Here is a 16,401-nt window from a genome sequence, read left to right on the forward strand (position 1 = left end):
ATAACATAATAATCAGAATAAATTATTTTTATGGTACCAGAGCACTCCCAGTACCTCACAAAGAAGATCATTAAAAGCATAAAACACTGAAATGTTCAGTAGATAAAATATGAAGAAATCATATAAACAATAAATATTAAATCACTGTAGCAGGCATTAAAATAAAAAGGAAAAACCCAACACCCTTTTGTCTAAAGAGAGTGTCTTTATTTTCCTTTGGATCAAAGAAACTTGTGGCAAGGCTAAGGTGTAATTTTATTCCAGCCTGCTATTGCTTAAACATCCCTTATGTGCCCTACTTTAATTTTTATTGTTAGTTTTGGCATTCTATAAACTAAAGTGCACATCAGGAGGATTTAAATCCAGTTTTCTTGTGGCTACACAGTAGACAGTAGGACAGACAGCCAAAGATGGGGCAAACCAACTCCACTGCAGACATGGTGTAAAGTTTAGTCTCTCTGTCTACATCATTTACACTACGTCTGCCAGGCTGTAAAGAAGGAACAACAGCACTTCCATATCCTTCAGAAGTGTGGTGAAGTGCTGGGAAAGGTTGTGAGAGGCTTTGGCAGAGGAATCACATTAATAGGAGTAGCTGAACATGGTCAGGCTTGGTGGCCTTGACACCAGGTGACACTAAGTGGTGAAAGATGACAAGGGACTTGCATGGCTTTGTGGAATTTTTGAGGGTTGGATCAGCCTCTTACTGGTGTGGTAAAGAGGCTGAAATATGGACTCAGTTTTACCTGTATGACAACTTCCTTAGAACAACAAATCCTTCAGTTGGGAGTTCACAGCATTTAGAGCTTTCAACCCAAATCCATCAACCAAGAGATTGATGGTGGTTGATATGCTGATTGATTTCTAGGAGGCCAATGATAATTGATTGCCATTTCCATCGTGGTTATTTTTGCATGTCTAAAGTATTTAGGGAATGGTATGCAGATCATGTAAATTGATGGGTACTGTCATGGGGATAAACAAAAAGATCAGTTAGACAGTAAGATACTACTTAGTTAAATTATTTATTCTGCAGTGATGTTGAACTTTTCTGTTCAGTTAACATGACCAAAAAATGTGAAAGATTAAAAAAAAAATATCATATTCCAGATTGTAGAGTTGGGTAAATTTCTGTTTGAGGCTTATCTATCTTCAATCGTAAAATTACGAAACGCATAAAAATCTATGGTTTTAACAAGAAATGTACACAGTGCTTTGAGGGCTTCATTAACTTGTGCTGGGCTATCTGGTAGCAAATTGGCAAAATTCATACTGCCTGGAGAGCCTACAAAACTGCAAGCTATAAAATCATCCAGACAGATATTTGGATTGTGTCAAAAGAGCATAGTCAGCACGTTAAGGGAAGTGATTATTCCCCTCTGTTCAGCACTCACGAGAGCATATCTGAAATGCTATGTCCCATCTCTGTCCCCTGGTCCAAAAGAGATGCTGACAAGGCAGAGTGAACCCAGCAGATGCCTCAGGGGAACAGGCAGTTTGACATGGAAGGGAAAGCTGAGGGAATGTTTCCTCCCACCATGAAGAAATGCAAATGCTAAAGGCTGTTTTCACCTGTCTGATGGGTGGTTAGAGAAGCAGATGGAGCTAAACAACCTTGGAGATGCACAATGTAAATGTGACAGGCAACACAGGCAGATTGTAGCACAGGAAATGCTGATTAGATCGAAGGAAAAAAAAAGGTTTTCTATAATGTAGGTGGACAAGCATCTGTGTGGTTTGTACAGATCCATCCATGGTGATGCTAAAATCTCAGCTGAGCTCTGAGCAACCAGATCTACCTCTGAAATCTGCCTGAGCAAGCAGTGTAAAATAAGGTGATCTTCAGAGTCTTTGCCAACTTAATTCACTATGGGTCTTGGTGGCAAAACCTCTGCCACTTCTGGACTTAGGAACTTTTTCTTACCTGCTCTGAACTTGAATTTTATTCTTAGCACTTTGTACTATAAATTCTGAAATGAACATTTTTAGGAGCTGTTTAGTCAAGACATTTTCTTTTTAATGAAGAAATGTAATTTCTTTGAATGTAATTTTCTCCTGACTGAAAAACCCCAACATCAGAGCCACTGTGCACTGCTCAAGTGCAAGGGAGGTTTGATTTGCTACCTGTGTTTAATTTAAGCCTTTTGAGGTAATATTTATTAAAGAAACATGCTCTCTTACACAAGTCATATTTCCTCACTAATGTGCAATCTGAAGAGCTCCTCCTTTTTACAATATAATAGGAAATTTACTGCAAATTGAGCAGGATTATGTGTGGACAAAGTCAATCATATATGCACTCACAGGATTGTACTTGCATTTTGGGAAGAGTTCGATATTTTATTTTTTTATTATTTTTTATTTTTTTTCTGGTTGAGCACCTCAGAATTTTGACTGCAGCTCTGCATATGTAGTTATCCCTTTCTTTTACATTCATTCTTTGCTTTCAGCAGTTATTGCAGCACTGAAGTGTGAAAACACATGCTTAGAAGAATTAAAGTGTGATTAGCAATGGATGCTACTCCCTAAGTGTGGGTGTGCTGGCAGCAGTTAGTGCACTGGTAGCTTGGAAGAGGTCAATATACTATTTCTGGCACTGCTGGCATCTCATGAACACCAAAACCAGTGTAGGTGCTGGTGGAGGATCTAAAGATACATGAGCAACTGGTATTTTGAAACAAGCAAAGGGCACAGGAGGAAAAGGAGATCATCACAGGAGGGTGGAAGGTTAAGGAGACAAGGCAAAGGGAAGGGAAACAAGTCTGAAAAACAAGACTCCCTTTTGGTGATCAAAGAATTTTGTTTGTAACTGACAGAAGCTACTCGGGATACAACGATTACTGCTGTGTCCTGGGTATGTGCATGTGATACGAAACTAAGGGAGAGATGTTTATTTGGTTTAAACTGTTAGAGCATTGTTGATTTTAAACATGCTGTCCTTGTTTATGCTAGCAGATGATCTGTCCTCAAAAGCATTCCCACTGTCAGTATTCTACATATTGGAAATTTTTAATTGCACTCATATTTTTTTGCATTCAAATCTCCTCTCACTTGCTTCCATCAGGAGTAACATTTTCCTTCTTCTGGAAGACTCAAGATCAGCAGGCAAAGTTTCTCCCTGCCTCTGGTGGACAAGTAATATCCAGTGGTTTCAAAATCTGTTCAAATGAAGGTGAAGGCTCAGTGGAATTTTACACCCGTGGGAATGAAAGGATGAAGTGGAAAGCAAGCTTTAGTCCACCAGGTAAAGTTTAGAATGAGAAAAAATAGTAATTTCATTGTTATATTTGACTTTATTCTCATGGACAGAGGTAATGCTAAGAGAAGAGGATATCTGAAAACACCTACAGACCTCTGTGCTTAAGAATTCTCTTGATGTGGGGAGAGATGATAAAGTACAAGCTGAAAAACAGTGTTAGAGTATTATAGAATATTTGCCATTCAGTAACAGTTCTCAGGTCCAACTTCCAGTTGTTTCTGGAGTTGTTATTGACAGCAATAGATTAATGAATGTTTAGATGGAAACATGAGCAAGAAATGCAGATTAATCCCAGCTAGTGCTCAGGATATTCTAGAACTGGTGGGCTGTCCTCTGCTGCCTCCTAAATTAAGACTTTATTTGGTAACTATCTGACTGGGTGTTTAGTGCTTTCATAATTCTGTTATCTGTTGAGTGCCAAGTTTTCTATGCCATGCCATAGTATTAATAAACACTTTGGTCTATCACATATCTTACTGCTTCTATTTGAACTGTCTATTGCTGGGAGCAGTAATACCTAGTGACTGGAACAAATTCTGGTCTTCTAGCAATGCTAATGACACTCAAGAACTATTTTCTTGCCTTAGTTTGACTACCTGTACATTGTTAAATTAGGACTTTCAAATCTCTTAGTAGCAGAGAATTATGAAGCTTAATGAATCAGTTTAGATATCTTATTTTAAGAGAAAAGCTGCTAAAATGGGAAGAGTAATTCACACATTTGTGGATTATCCATGTGAAAATGAATATTATGTTTTCTGCTTCTCAAGCATAACGAAGAAACTGTGATAACTTTTAACTAGTCAATTTTCTTGTTCTTCAGTTCTTGCAGTCTTTGTGTCTTTCTTGCTGAACTCAGTTTTGAGACAGTGTTGGAGAGACCTCAAATCTTGGCCAATAGCACTTAGCAAGTGTAATTTATGAAGCTGCAGTGAGCCCAAGTTCAGACAAAGCTAACAGGCATTCTGCCAAAGTATGGGCTTCCCCAGGGGTGTAAAGATTAATATACAGGACATCAGCATTCCATAATTCACTCTTAGTACATCCTATACAGCTCTAGAGCATTGCCCAAGTCAGCAAAAACACACTGAACAGGAAAGACTCTAAACGGAATTGAGTCATGGATTTTGCTGTGACTTTTAATGTGTTGCAGGTCCTTACTGGACTCATATTCTCTTTACTTGGAAGTCAAGAGAAGGACTGAAAGTCTACGTCAACGGAACTCTAAACACGACTGATCCAGATGGGAAAGTTTTCTATGACTATGGAGACCCCAGTGCAAATCTTCTGACTGGGACAGAGGGGGATCAGACCAAACGTTATGTGAATGGAGCATTTGATGAGTTCATCATATGGGAAAGGGCTCTCACCCCCCATGAAATTGAGCAGTACTTCACAGCTGCTATTGGTGAGTAGATGCACTGTTGTCACAATGCATCTTCTGTAAAGATGCTGACTTAAAAATACTTAGTGTGAGGGATTTGAGTTGATTTTGCATCTCTCAACCACTCAACATAATTTTCAGAGGCAGAAGAAGTCAGGTAAAAACTGCCACTGAAACACTCAGCTGTCTTTGGATGTGCAGTCTCCATCTTCAGTTCTAGCTCCTTACCTGAAGTGATAAAGACTCATTAAATCATGTGTGTTTGTGAACTTAGGAGAAAGAGAACAGCTGAAATGGAATTGAAATGGCAAAGAATCAGGATTAGAACAAAGACTTAGAAGATTGCCCAGTAAACCCTGTCAGTGCTTCTATGGATCTTTATAATAAACTTTTCACTACAAGAAAGGCTGTTCCTATTAAGTGTGAGTAGCAATTAGAAAACATCCATTTTGGGAATAAAGCTATGGGGCATCTGGAACATTTGGCTTTGCTGGCAGTTTCCCTTCTTTCATTTATTCTTACTAGGCTGCTGAGAGCTAAAGCAGTTCCACCCATAACTCTTGTGCTTTTAAACCTTTGGGAATCATTTTCACAATGGAAACTCTTTGTAGAACACAGAACTTCTGAGGCATGCCTGGAAATGAGAATGTCTGTGTTTGTGACTTCCAGGTTTGGTTACACCAATCAAATATATACAAAATATATTTCACAAAAAATCAAGTATAAACTAGTTTATGCAGAAAAGAAGTCACTGAAAAAAAGAAACCCCTCCATCTGGTATGTAATGAAGTAATCTATTTGATTTTGCCACTCAAAGAGTAGGAATTTCACTTAAGTTTTTTCCTATTAAAACCTTTTTATTTAAAAAAATGATTCCTATTCAAGTCTTCAGAAATTCTGATTGGGAGAGTATTCACTTGGTAGTAATTTGATACAGGAAATAGCTTTAAAAATCTTAAAAAGAAAAGTTTATAATGTTCTGGTCATGTTGGAAAAAATGCTTTTGTATTTGGCTGCTGTATCTTTCACAACAATTACACCACCCAACTCAAAGCCACCATAAATCACACTCTTTGATTTACTGTAACTCAAGAAGAATGTTATGCTGCTCAACTCAAGAACAGCAGATTTTCACATTGACCTGATTCATCTATATGTGTGCCCTGTTTCACTGTCAGACAAGTATGGCTTGTGTAAATACAAAGAGAATTTTTTGTTAACCCCTCTAATTCTTGTGAGCTCACAGCAACCACCCCCTGATCCCTCCACCCTCCCATCTTCACTCCAGCCAGTCATCAAGGCATCCTGGAAGGCTCTTTCCATGAATTCAAATCCTGATCAGGACTTAAGTTTTCACTTCATTCCTCTATATTTTGGTCTGGAAAGAGTCTTACTGAGTCTCAGAATATCTGGTTGCTGGTTATTAATGTTTGTAGCTCCCTTTTGAAGCCCTGCAGAACTCGTTTGGTCCTCTGATCCCACTAGAGTCTAAATATTTAAGGAGTTGTGCAGGATTTTGCCTGCATCCTACCTTTTTTCAATCCCTGCTGATTTTTTATGAGGCTGTGTAGTAAACTCCTTGATTTATGCATTGAGATGTTCATGCTGAGCTCGTGTGAGTTTACTGCAATTTGCATGACGTTAGTTGTTGTGTAGTTGGTTGGGTTTTTTTCCTTCTACTTCAGATTTTCAGGGTGATTTGGAACTATCATTTTGCTGTGAAAAATAACTTTGTAGCCTCTTAATTGAAAGTGAAGCTTGAGGTGTATTTGCTAGGGGCTTAAGAATAAAAACATAAAGGGATGTCAAGTATTTTATTTTTTTTTGTAAGTCTGAAGAATTCAAGCCAATATTATTTTACCATACTCAGGTGATTAGGAGCACTTGAGAAATGTGGAATATTAAATATTTTGCTTTTTCCTTCAAAGGAATGGACTGATCAGATTTTATAAATTTTCCAATTTAATGTATGAAATTAGAACATTCTTAGAGGAAGAAATGGATATTACAATAGTAATCAACATAGTAAAGTTCTTCTTGTTATGTGTTTATTGACTTTGGAGGACTTATAACAGATTAAAGCTGGGGTAATGTGGTTTGACCTAAGCAACTTAATAGGACAGCCTGTTTTTTAATTGAGTAAATCATCATGTTCCTTTTGGATCCATGAGAGAAATGTGTCCTGTATATGCAGCTACTCTTTGATTGCACTGAAGCACCACACTCCTGGCAAATATAAATTCTTGGTACAATGCAGATGAGAAGAAAATTCCATTTCTCTATCACAAATGGCTAATAAATCCTTTTGCCCAGAAAGGAATCAATACTTTTAAAATGGAGCAACTGGAAGCTATCCAAAATCAAGTTTATTCTTTCTGTCTTGACAAATCGTTTATGACATGCTCATATGGTAATTTTCCATGGATATAGTGCTAGTGGGGGACATTTATTAGCAAAGTCTGTCTGATTAATAGCACCCTTGCTGTTGCTTGATACCAACTTACAAACACCTAATAGAGGCTCAAACCACTAATGAAGATTGTGTTTGACTCCCTGGCCCCTGTTATTTGTTTTTTGCAAAGCAGACAGGACCCAAAAGCTTGAGCAGAGCACCATTTCCACCAATGCTCTCTCAGCTGAGGGTGCCTTAGTTTTGCTGCAAGTAATGGAAGTATTTCCATTGGCTTGGGATATTCCTTACAGATTTTCTAATGTGGAAAAGTCTTTCTGAACTTGCCTTCATGGATGTGATTTTATTTGGCACTCCAGCAACTGACACTCAAGATATAAGTAAACATTAGCATTTGGAGATCATAGCTGAGACTTGAATCTCATTTTTTCCAGTGTCTCTATGTTCCCAGTCCCAGGTTATCACATATACAGAAATAAAACAAGATCACATATGAGATTGTCAGAAGTGCCTATAGATTATTATTTATTTCCAATAAGATATAGTATATTTTTTTAAAAGTTTCCCTAAATATTTTGTAGAAATATTGAGGGAAGAGCTATGAGGAGAGGCTGAGGGAGCTGGGGGTGTTCAGCCTGGAGAAGAGGAGGCTCAGGGGAGACCTTATCACCCTCTGCAACTCCCTGACAGGAGGTTGGAGTCAGGTGGGGGTTGGTCTCTTCTCCCAGGCAACCAGCAGCAGGACAAGAGGGCACAGACTCAAGCTCTGCCAGGGGAGGGTTAGGTTGGAGATTAGGAAGAGATTTTTTTACAGAGAGAGTGCTCAGGCATTGGAATGTGCTGCCCAGGGAGGTGGTGGATTCACCATCCCTGGAGGTTTTCAAGCTGAGACTGGATGTGGCACTTAGTGCCATGGTCTGGTAACCACTGTAGGGTTGCACTTGATGATCTTGGAGGTCTTTTCCAACCCTGTTAATTCCATGATAAATGTTTTAACTTCTTGTCCTTTTTTCATTGAGCTATAACACCTGAAATTTCCTGTTTGCAAACAAATATTTAAGCATTTAAGACTTAGACTATTGCAATACTTATTTGTATAAAGATGATGAAATCAAATTGGTGAGAGAAACAGTGTTTTAAACAAGCCTGTGTACCTACAGCACTTCAAGCAAATCATATCCACAGAACAGCAAATCTGTGGCTTTGTTAGAACTGATTCAGCCAGCAGTGAGAATAGTTATATAAATGTGTATCTGATATAAATGTCAGATTTTATCATTCTCCTTTGTGTTTGTGTTTCCCCAGGTGTGCAAGTTTTGCTTTCTTCAACACTTCCATGGTCTCTGATGACAACCACCACAAAACCTATGGTAGGACAATTCTCATAACTCATTTCTCTAGTGTCAGAATGTGGATATATTACATGATTACAGACCCTTCTTGCTTCATAATTTTCATTAATAGGACTTATTTTAGGACCCCAATTATAAACCCTTTCAGATATGCTTTGGGAGAATTTTTAGCCATTATTTGAAGATGGGAGCACTTCAGAACTCCTAATGTATGACAGATAAAGGAAATTTGTTGTTGGATAAGCATATTTTCTATATTAAAACCAGGAAAAAAGTAAAAACTTCTGAAGTCTTACAATTAACTTTGAGGATGGAACACATTAAGAACCGTTTTGCTAATTTTTCCCTTTGTTTCCTTTAAAATGAGAAAAAAATTTCCATCACAATAACTTAAATTAGTTTTCAACTGCTTAGTAAAAGTGTAATGGAAAAGATTAAAATAAAATTAATTTTTCATATGGAGAGCACATGCAATTAGCTGCAATCCACCTCTGTGCAATTAGCTGTTGCAGGATATTGTCACGTTCTTGCTCTCTACAGTGTCAAAGTTCTATTAAATTCCTTCTTGTTTACAGATAATTTCAGGAAACCATGGTAGATATGATCTGAAAAAAAATAATCTTTGAATATTCTGTTTATTCTTTCTATCATCTCTCTATCTGTTTATCTGTCTACCTTTCCATCCATGTGCTTTCCTTTTTCCTTTGGCTTCTGTAGCCTCCTGAGTGTAAACCAAGCAGTTTGCTATGCCTCAAATTCCCTTTTGGGACTAGCCCAATAAATCCTGACCAACACATGGAATAATTTGTGACCAATTGTGTCTCTGCTGTAGCTCTCTACAAATGCCTATCATCCCATCATCACTAACCTGACCGAGGAGAGAGGGAACTTTCGCTCCCCTGACACTATGCTGAGCTACCTGGAGAACATGTCCTTCAGCTTGCCCAACAAATCCTTGTCAGAAAATACTGCCCTAAGCCTCACAGAGGTAAGAGTGCAAACACTGAAATTGCTCCTGGATGTGGAATATCAAATGCAGAATATACAAATGAAAAAAAAAAAAAAAAAAGCCTGAGCTACTTTAGGGAATAGTAGAACATGAGCTTCAATGAGAGGAAATGGTTTAGAGATCTTATTAGTTCTTGGAGATGCTATTTTTTTAGACCCCTGCATGGCCCAGCTGATGCAAAATGCAGGAGTTTGATAGTCTGTCAGGTGCAGGACATAAAGACACTTATCAGAGCAGTGAAGCAACAGAATGAGACATTCAAGAGTTGGTAGCAGCTCCCTGGTGCAGGGAGAACTGTGCTTGGGGCTGTATCCATCTGGCCCCAGGTACCTGCCCAGGTGCAACTTGTTCTCTTTGAGAGTCACACCTGTACCAGAAGCTTAAAACCTTATTAACTAGTGCCTGGTCTTCTGTTGGCATTCATGGCTCCTGTGGTAAGCACAGGATGAGTTGTACTTCTCCTTTGTGAAGTCACACTCTGCCCACTCTGCACTGGAGGTGAGAAGCTGAGCTCGATTCCTATGTGGGTATATGATGAACCTCCCCTGAAATGGCTTCAAGTCATTTATTTTATTTAAGCTAATCCACAGAGGGAGGAAAAAAAAAAGAAGGCGTTTTCTACAGCCTGAGCTGAGAACATGGGGTCATGTTCTGCTAACATAAAGCTAGTGTTCTGTAAAATGATGGGCATCTAATTCCCTGATTTCAGCAGGCTAGAAAGCTATTATTACAGTAATCAGCTCTGGCCTGGCTAGTGATTGTTCCTTTAAGCCTGTGGGTAATACCAGGGTGACAAGGATGCTTTACTCAGACAAACAATTTAAATAAATGCTTCTGAAAACGACATGGACAGCAATTGATAGTTTGTGTTAAAAGCTTAGCATTTGCAAAGTGTAAAGCTTGGATTTCACGGATCACAGTTTAATATGTAGCAAAACCCCTTCTAAAAAAGCTCTAATACATCGTTTCCTTTGTTTTACTGAAAAATTTGTGTGGGCTCTAAATTGAAAATAGAAGATTGTCCTGCCAGATTCCTTACCTGTTTCCCACATCATTCCAGTTGCCATTTGGTTGCTCATTCACGCTATCTGATGGTGCTTTGTGTGCCATGAAAGTGATTTGCAGACAGAAATGTGGACCATGATTATCTTTAGCGAAGCTATTTTGGGAATTAAACACAAGAGAGTCCTGATCATACATAGCCACTCTGTCATTTGTTTGATTGATGGTTGAACTTTCTATTGTCTGCAGCTAATTCCCTGACAGACAGGCACTGAGCATGCATGTGATTTTCTGCAAAGTTATCTCTGTCCTGATTGCTGTGTGCCTCACAGCACAAGGAAATTTGATTTAAGTGATAGGCAATAACACAATAATGCTTTGCCTCTGACAAACCTCACTTGGATTTAGTTGTGTCATGTCTTCCACATTTCACAGTGGAGCTTCCTTATATTCAGTGATTCTTTAAAGGCATTTTAATAGATACCTTTAAACAGGAGATGTGGGTTTTTTTCTTTTAATTTTCAGTGCAATTTTCTGTGCTCCTTTTCTTCCTCTTCTTTGTCTTTATCAGCAAAACTCCTTAGGACAAGGGACCACATTGTGCTGAGCACTTGAACAGTGCCTACCATGACAGATCTTGACCTCAACAACAACCCTTAAGTGCAAAAGTTAAGCAGCTAATAAATTGTACATGGGGCCCAGAAATCTAGTGCTGTTGAAATCTGTAGTCATCTGAGACTAGAAGAGGAATTGATGTCATATGAGTTTAGATCAAATGGGAGAACAAGCTCACTTTAGTCTTGGTTCAGTCTGCTCCTCTGTAGTTAACGATTGCACTTTGGGAGTTACATGGTGGTGTTACTTTTAATAAATAAACTATCAGTTTAAAATGTCACCATGCAGAACACGGTGAGTACTTGCTGGTAGAGAGGAATCTGTTACTTGAATCAAAGTGGGTTTGTCATCTTAACACACATCTAAGAACATCCTAGCTGAGATCTGCCTTGGGTCCTTGCCAGAAGATGTAGCTGATTCATAAATAAATAATGTATTTGTATTTATCTTTTAGGCCTTTTTAAAAGCAATTGAAGACTTTATGTTACTGCCCAACTTGATTGATGGACCAGAGGTAAGAGAAATGGGCTTAAATTTTGGTTCCATAAATTCACATGGATGATAATGGAACTGGTGGTCTCTATTATTCAGCTTGTTAGGACTTTTTAGCACTATAACTTACTTATTTTCTCATCTGTCACTTTCATATTTGCCTAAAGATCCATAGACAAAACAATTATGTCATTTTCTTTTATAATATGTTTTTGAGGGTTAAAATGATGGAACTTTATCTGCTGCTATTTCCACATATTTCAGGATGAATGAAACAAAACTCAATTTTTAAAATAACAGACTTTGCACTAAAGTTCCTCCTTTTTCAGCACTGAACTTTAATATGTATTTTTAAAATAACAGGCATTGCACTGAAGTTACTCCTTTTTCAGCACTGAACTTTAATATTTAAGGGTTTAGATGTTTATATTTCTTTGGTAGATTGATTTTTTCAATGCACATGAAATATGTGTTTATGTTTGTATTTCTTTGGTAGATTGATTTTTTTCAATGCACATGAAATATGTGTTAGTGTTTACCTGTTTAGGGATCTGAAGTTTTGAGAAAGAATCAACATAATATAGGGAAAAGTGATTTGTATCAATGTTCTTTCTCTTCTAGTCTTACTATGAGTGTGCAGAGAACTGAGAACTTTCAGAGATTTGTGTTTGAAGCTTAGGAAAGCAGAGATTTCAGAACAGGAGCTTTTAAACTGAGAGGCTAAAGCAGCAAATCCAGGTCCCATTGAAGCCTAAAATGCTTTTAAGACAAAAAAAGATGTCTAATTGATTTAAGTTCTTAGCCTAAAATCCTTGATCATCTCTGATGTAAATAGATTTCAGATAAAATTCAGAAATGAGATTTCTTATTCCATTGAAACATGCATTAACTCTGAGATTTTATGGATCAAGTTTCAACCTGGAGGGTTAAAGTAGCTTTATACTGAGGAGAATTTTAATAAAGATGAAGGAAAGGTCAAAATGTAGTGGTTCAGCTTAGTTCCAATAAAGATCTGATACTAGTCTTTATAATTTGTCAAAAAAAGTCTCTCAGTTCTTGGCCTCATTCTACTGAATCCTGAGTCTAATTGACTGTCAAATGCTGTTTGGAGCAACAGCCATTTGGAGATGTTCAATAAAACATAATATTTTGTGAAGTTAGGCTCTGGGTGGCATCAATTTGTGTTACATTTTAGCCACTAGATGCAAAGAATTGTAGAGAAAGTCAAAGTTGTCTTTGGGCTGTTGAGTCCCAGAGGAATTTAAAATGACACCCTGATTTTTGTGCTGTGAATGGCAGTTTCTTTGTTGCAGCACCTTCTCTTTCTTCCCTCAGACTCCTCAGATATTTGGCAGTTTAATACAAACCATTGACAGTGTGATGACTCATATGACACAGAATCTGGATGAAAACTCATTGCCTCTCACTATTGAGGGCACATCACCTGTGGCAGGTAGGATTTAGTAGAAATATTCTCTCTGGACTATCTGGATGTCCTAAATGCTTCTGTGCTTGCAGCTCCTTCTTTGCCAATATGAAGGAGGAAATCAAACCACCTAATTTTCCCTTTTGAATGCAAACCAGAGTTTCAGTTGTAGAAAGATGACTGTGCAGTTAGTCCAGAGCTAATTGGCTTTGACTGTGCCTGAACTTCCTTGAGGTTATTTGGGGAGGAATTCAGAATATGAATTTTATGTGGGGAATCTAGTAATACTATGCTAATAGAGTTAAAGGGCCTAGAGCTCTTATGCAGCACTTCCAAGTTGCAGATGTCTGGATGCTACAAACCTGAATTTTTTTTTTGCAAGGTTTTTGCAAGAGACTGCAAATAATAGGAATAGTTTTGACCTTTTTAGGAGAATTTCATTTTACTGCTGTTTAGCATCCTAGAACCATAATTTCATCTGCATCTTTGGATGCTTCAGGTATCAAAGGTAATTTGTCTGTCCTGGTATTCTACTGTGCCTTGTCGAGACCTGTGTGAAGGGTGAATAACCTGAGTAGTTACCAGTGCCATTAATCACTGCATGGACTCTCTTGAACACTGGGATTCTCAAATGGAGGTCTGAAATAATGCCTTCAAATGTCAGTGGAAGAGGGTTATTAATCTGTTTAACTTGTCCTGGTAAGCTCAGTGTTGGAGCCTGAGTGAAGTGATCCATGGGATATTAACAGTGCATGTACTACCTTCTCTGTCATAAAGGAATCAGCTATAAAAGGCAATTTTGTACTTGGGGAATTTACTATATTTTCTCCAAACAGCTGAGGGCTTTAAATTCAAGGCTTGCAATAGCTATTAGGGAAGTCTAGTTAAACAGTCAAGTAGGTTGTAGAGGCTATTGATTTTCTGATATTTTTGTTTGGGTTATCACACAGATTACACTATGGTCAAAATGCATCCTCAGACTCTGAATTTGTCCCACTATCGATTTCCATCTCAAGGGCAGAGTTATATTTCCATTCCCAGTGAAGCTTTTCATGAAAAAGGTAAGGGAAATATTAAAGGGAGGAGTGGAGTTGTATACACAAGGATTCCAAAAATGATTTTGCTTGAAAACAGGTTTTGCTTTGCTTTATTATTCCAAGGAGCTGATCTGATCCCTGTTGATTGTCCTGGCTCTAAGGAAACAGCAGTTGTCTTGTCATACTAATGAATAATTAACATGATAGAGTTTTGGTATTACTTGAGTTAGTGTTGAATAATAGAGCTGGGCCACAGAGACTGTGAAGCCATTTAATTCTGACATATTTTTACATCAGAGAAGTCATAATTTCACACATTTTTTTCACATCATCTGGTTATTTTAAGAAATTACAGGATGTCAGATTAGATATTACTTTATCCCTTCATTAAACCATAAAATGACAAGTTTAAACAACAGCAGCTACAGAAACAGAATTAAGATACAGACAACAGTCACAGCAAAAACTCAGAAATCTGCAGCTTTGCTCAATAAAATAACAATATTTGCAGTTAATTATCTAGGTTTTACTCAGGGGTGGAAGGAACCTATTTACAAAAAGCATGTACTGCATCCTCAAATCTTTGAAAATCTGACTTATGTGACATAAATTCCACCCCAGAGCCCTTTGTGCTGTCACCTCTGTTGAAGGCAGGTCTGTCCCTTTTCAGAAAGTGCAAAGTTAGCTGAAAATAACCTGCAGTGAGAAATTCTCTGATAATTACTGAACTGTCTGCCTGATTTGTGATGACAGCTTTGTTTCTTTGCACTGGCAGGGGCTCTGGCTGGAGCCTGCAAGTGCTCCAAGCCTTGAATAACTATAATTGCAAACCAAGTTGTAATGCCAAAAATAGCATGTGAGAGGACTTTTTTCCTTTTCCACTTATAAAGTTTCTCACCATGCAGATTCTTTTTTCCTTCAGAACATTGTCATGCTTCGTATCCTGAAATGATCCAGCACATTAAATGTTTTATCCTTTTTCCAGCTTAAGCTCACTTGTGAGCAATTTCAGCCTTCAGGCCACACTTCTACACCATCCAGATGAGCTAACCTAAGAAATCTGTTATTTCACCTTGAAGAGTTGACACTATAAATACTTGGAACCCAGCAAAAGGGCTAGTAAAAGCCATCTGTGTGGCTCACTCATAGAAAACACACGTCTGTCCCTTCACTCAGATGCTGCAGAGCCCATAAAGACTTGGAATGTGGGCAGCAAAGAGAAAACCAGTGTCAGAACTGGTTGCTCTGTCTGAGTTTCATAAACTGCCAGTTGGTGTAGGTGGTTGTGAAATGGCCTTGAGATTACTGCAGCTCCCATTGAGACAGACTCTGGTGTGCCCTCTGATCCTTTCTGCTGCTGTGTGTGGGATTTATAATTGACAACTGACTCCTTTAGCAACTTCTTTTGGAAGTATGGTTGTCCAGGGCAGGCATCCTTCTGTTTTACTTCTGATATCTGTCTCCTGTGCTGTACAACACAGTCATACATTTTCACTTACTTAAAAGAACAACCAGAAATCTGCTAAAGCAAGGAAAGTCTCAAGGTTCTTAATTAACACAGTTTTTCAGACTTAGGAAAGAAGTGTCTCTTGCTTGAAACTGTTGCTCTGAGGAATAATCCCTGTTCTCTTTTCACAGCTTGGATTACCATTGTTGGCCTTCTTTACCATAACATGCATTATTTCTTTCACAATATCAACCCTATGGATACCAAGTAAGTATCTCAGACCTTTCATGCTGTAACAGCTTGTTTATTACCTTAGTGATATACCTTTATAACAGTCATGTCATTATCAGTTTAAATAAATTACAAGCCCTAATCCTGATTCTGCAATATTGAGGACATGTAGTCATTAACTAGAGAGAGATTAAAGCTTACATTAGATGTTTTATTTCATGTTGCAATAAAATAGATTCCCATAGCGACATGTTTGTCTTTCTTTTCTTCTCCTTCCATTCATCAGATCTGGTACTAGAATTGCATAATTTTAATCTGTCTCATAAAAGGAAATTACATCTTTTCTCTTGACACATATAGAGATAAAGCTTGTACTTAAATGAATCAAGCAAGAAAATATAACATCCCTCTCTAGATAAAATCTGAATCCTAATCCTAGAAACCTTTGAGGTAATTTTATAACAGGAGACCAAGCAATGCTTGAAAGACCTTTTCTTTTAGATACTGCATCAGTGAAATCATTAGTAGATAAGATAAGTAAAGGCAGAGCTGTATACCTCTCTGCAATACAGGTCCCCAGGGGATTTTGAAAGGCCATCCATGTAAATCATTACACTTTCCTTCTAAGCAAGTAGGACTTTGTGTTTGCATTTGGTTTCCACTGGGGTACATCGATTATTTTACACTTTCAGTCTTTTCCAACCTGTGCCTTTTCACTGGGTTATTACTGACAGCAG

At 38.0% G+C, this 16,401-nt stretch overlaps 1 protein-coding gene across 1 annotated transcript in view; it reads left to right on the top strand.

Moving 5' to 3' along the window:
• The window catches only part of GPR133 (G protein-coupled receptor 133), a gene marked incomplete at its 3' end in the record, with an annotated part of 30,908 nt that overhangs the window by 11,683 nt on the left and 2,824 nt on the right, over positions 1–16,401 (top strand). Inside the window, exons 5-12 of the mRNA XM_009078369.1 lie at positions 3,065–3,244; positions 4,413–4,667; positions 8,359–8,423; positions 9,238–9,393; positions 11,486–11,545; positions 12,859–12,976; positions 13,900–14,010; positions 15,625–15,700. Coding sequence (XP_009076617.1) covers positions 3,065–3,244; positions 4,413–4,667; positions 8,359–8,423; positions 9,238–9,393; positions 11,486–11,545; positions 12,859–12,976; positions 13,900–14,010; positions 15,625–15,700 — 1,021 coding nt within the window. The remainder of the gene's footprint in view (positions 1–3,064; positions 3,245–4,412; positions 4,668–8,358; positions 8,424–9,237; positions 9,394–11,485; positions 11,546–12,858; positions 12,977–13,899; positions 14,011–15,624; positions 15,701–16,401) is intronic.

The sequence above is a fragment of the Acanthisitta chloris genome, unplaced genomic scaffold (assembly GCF_000695815.1).
Source record: "Acanthisitta chloris isolate BGI_N310 unplaced genomic scaffold, ASM69581v1 scaffold10187, whole genome shotgun sequence".
Taxonomy (NCBI): Eukaryota; Metazoa; Chordata; class Aves; order Passeriformes; family Acanthisittidae; genus Acanthisitta; species Acanthisitta chloris.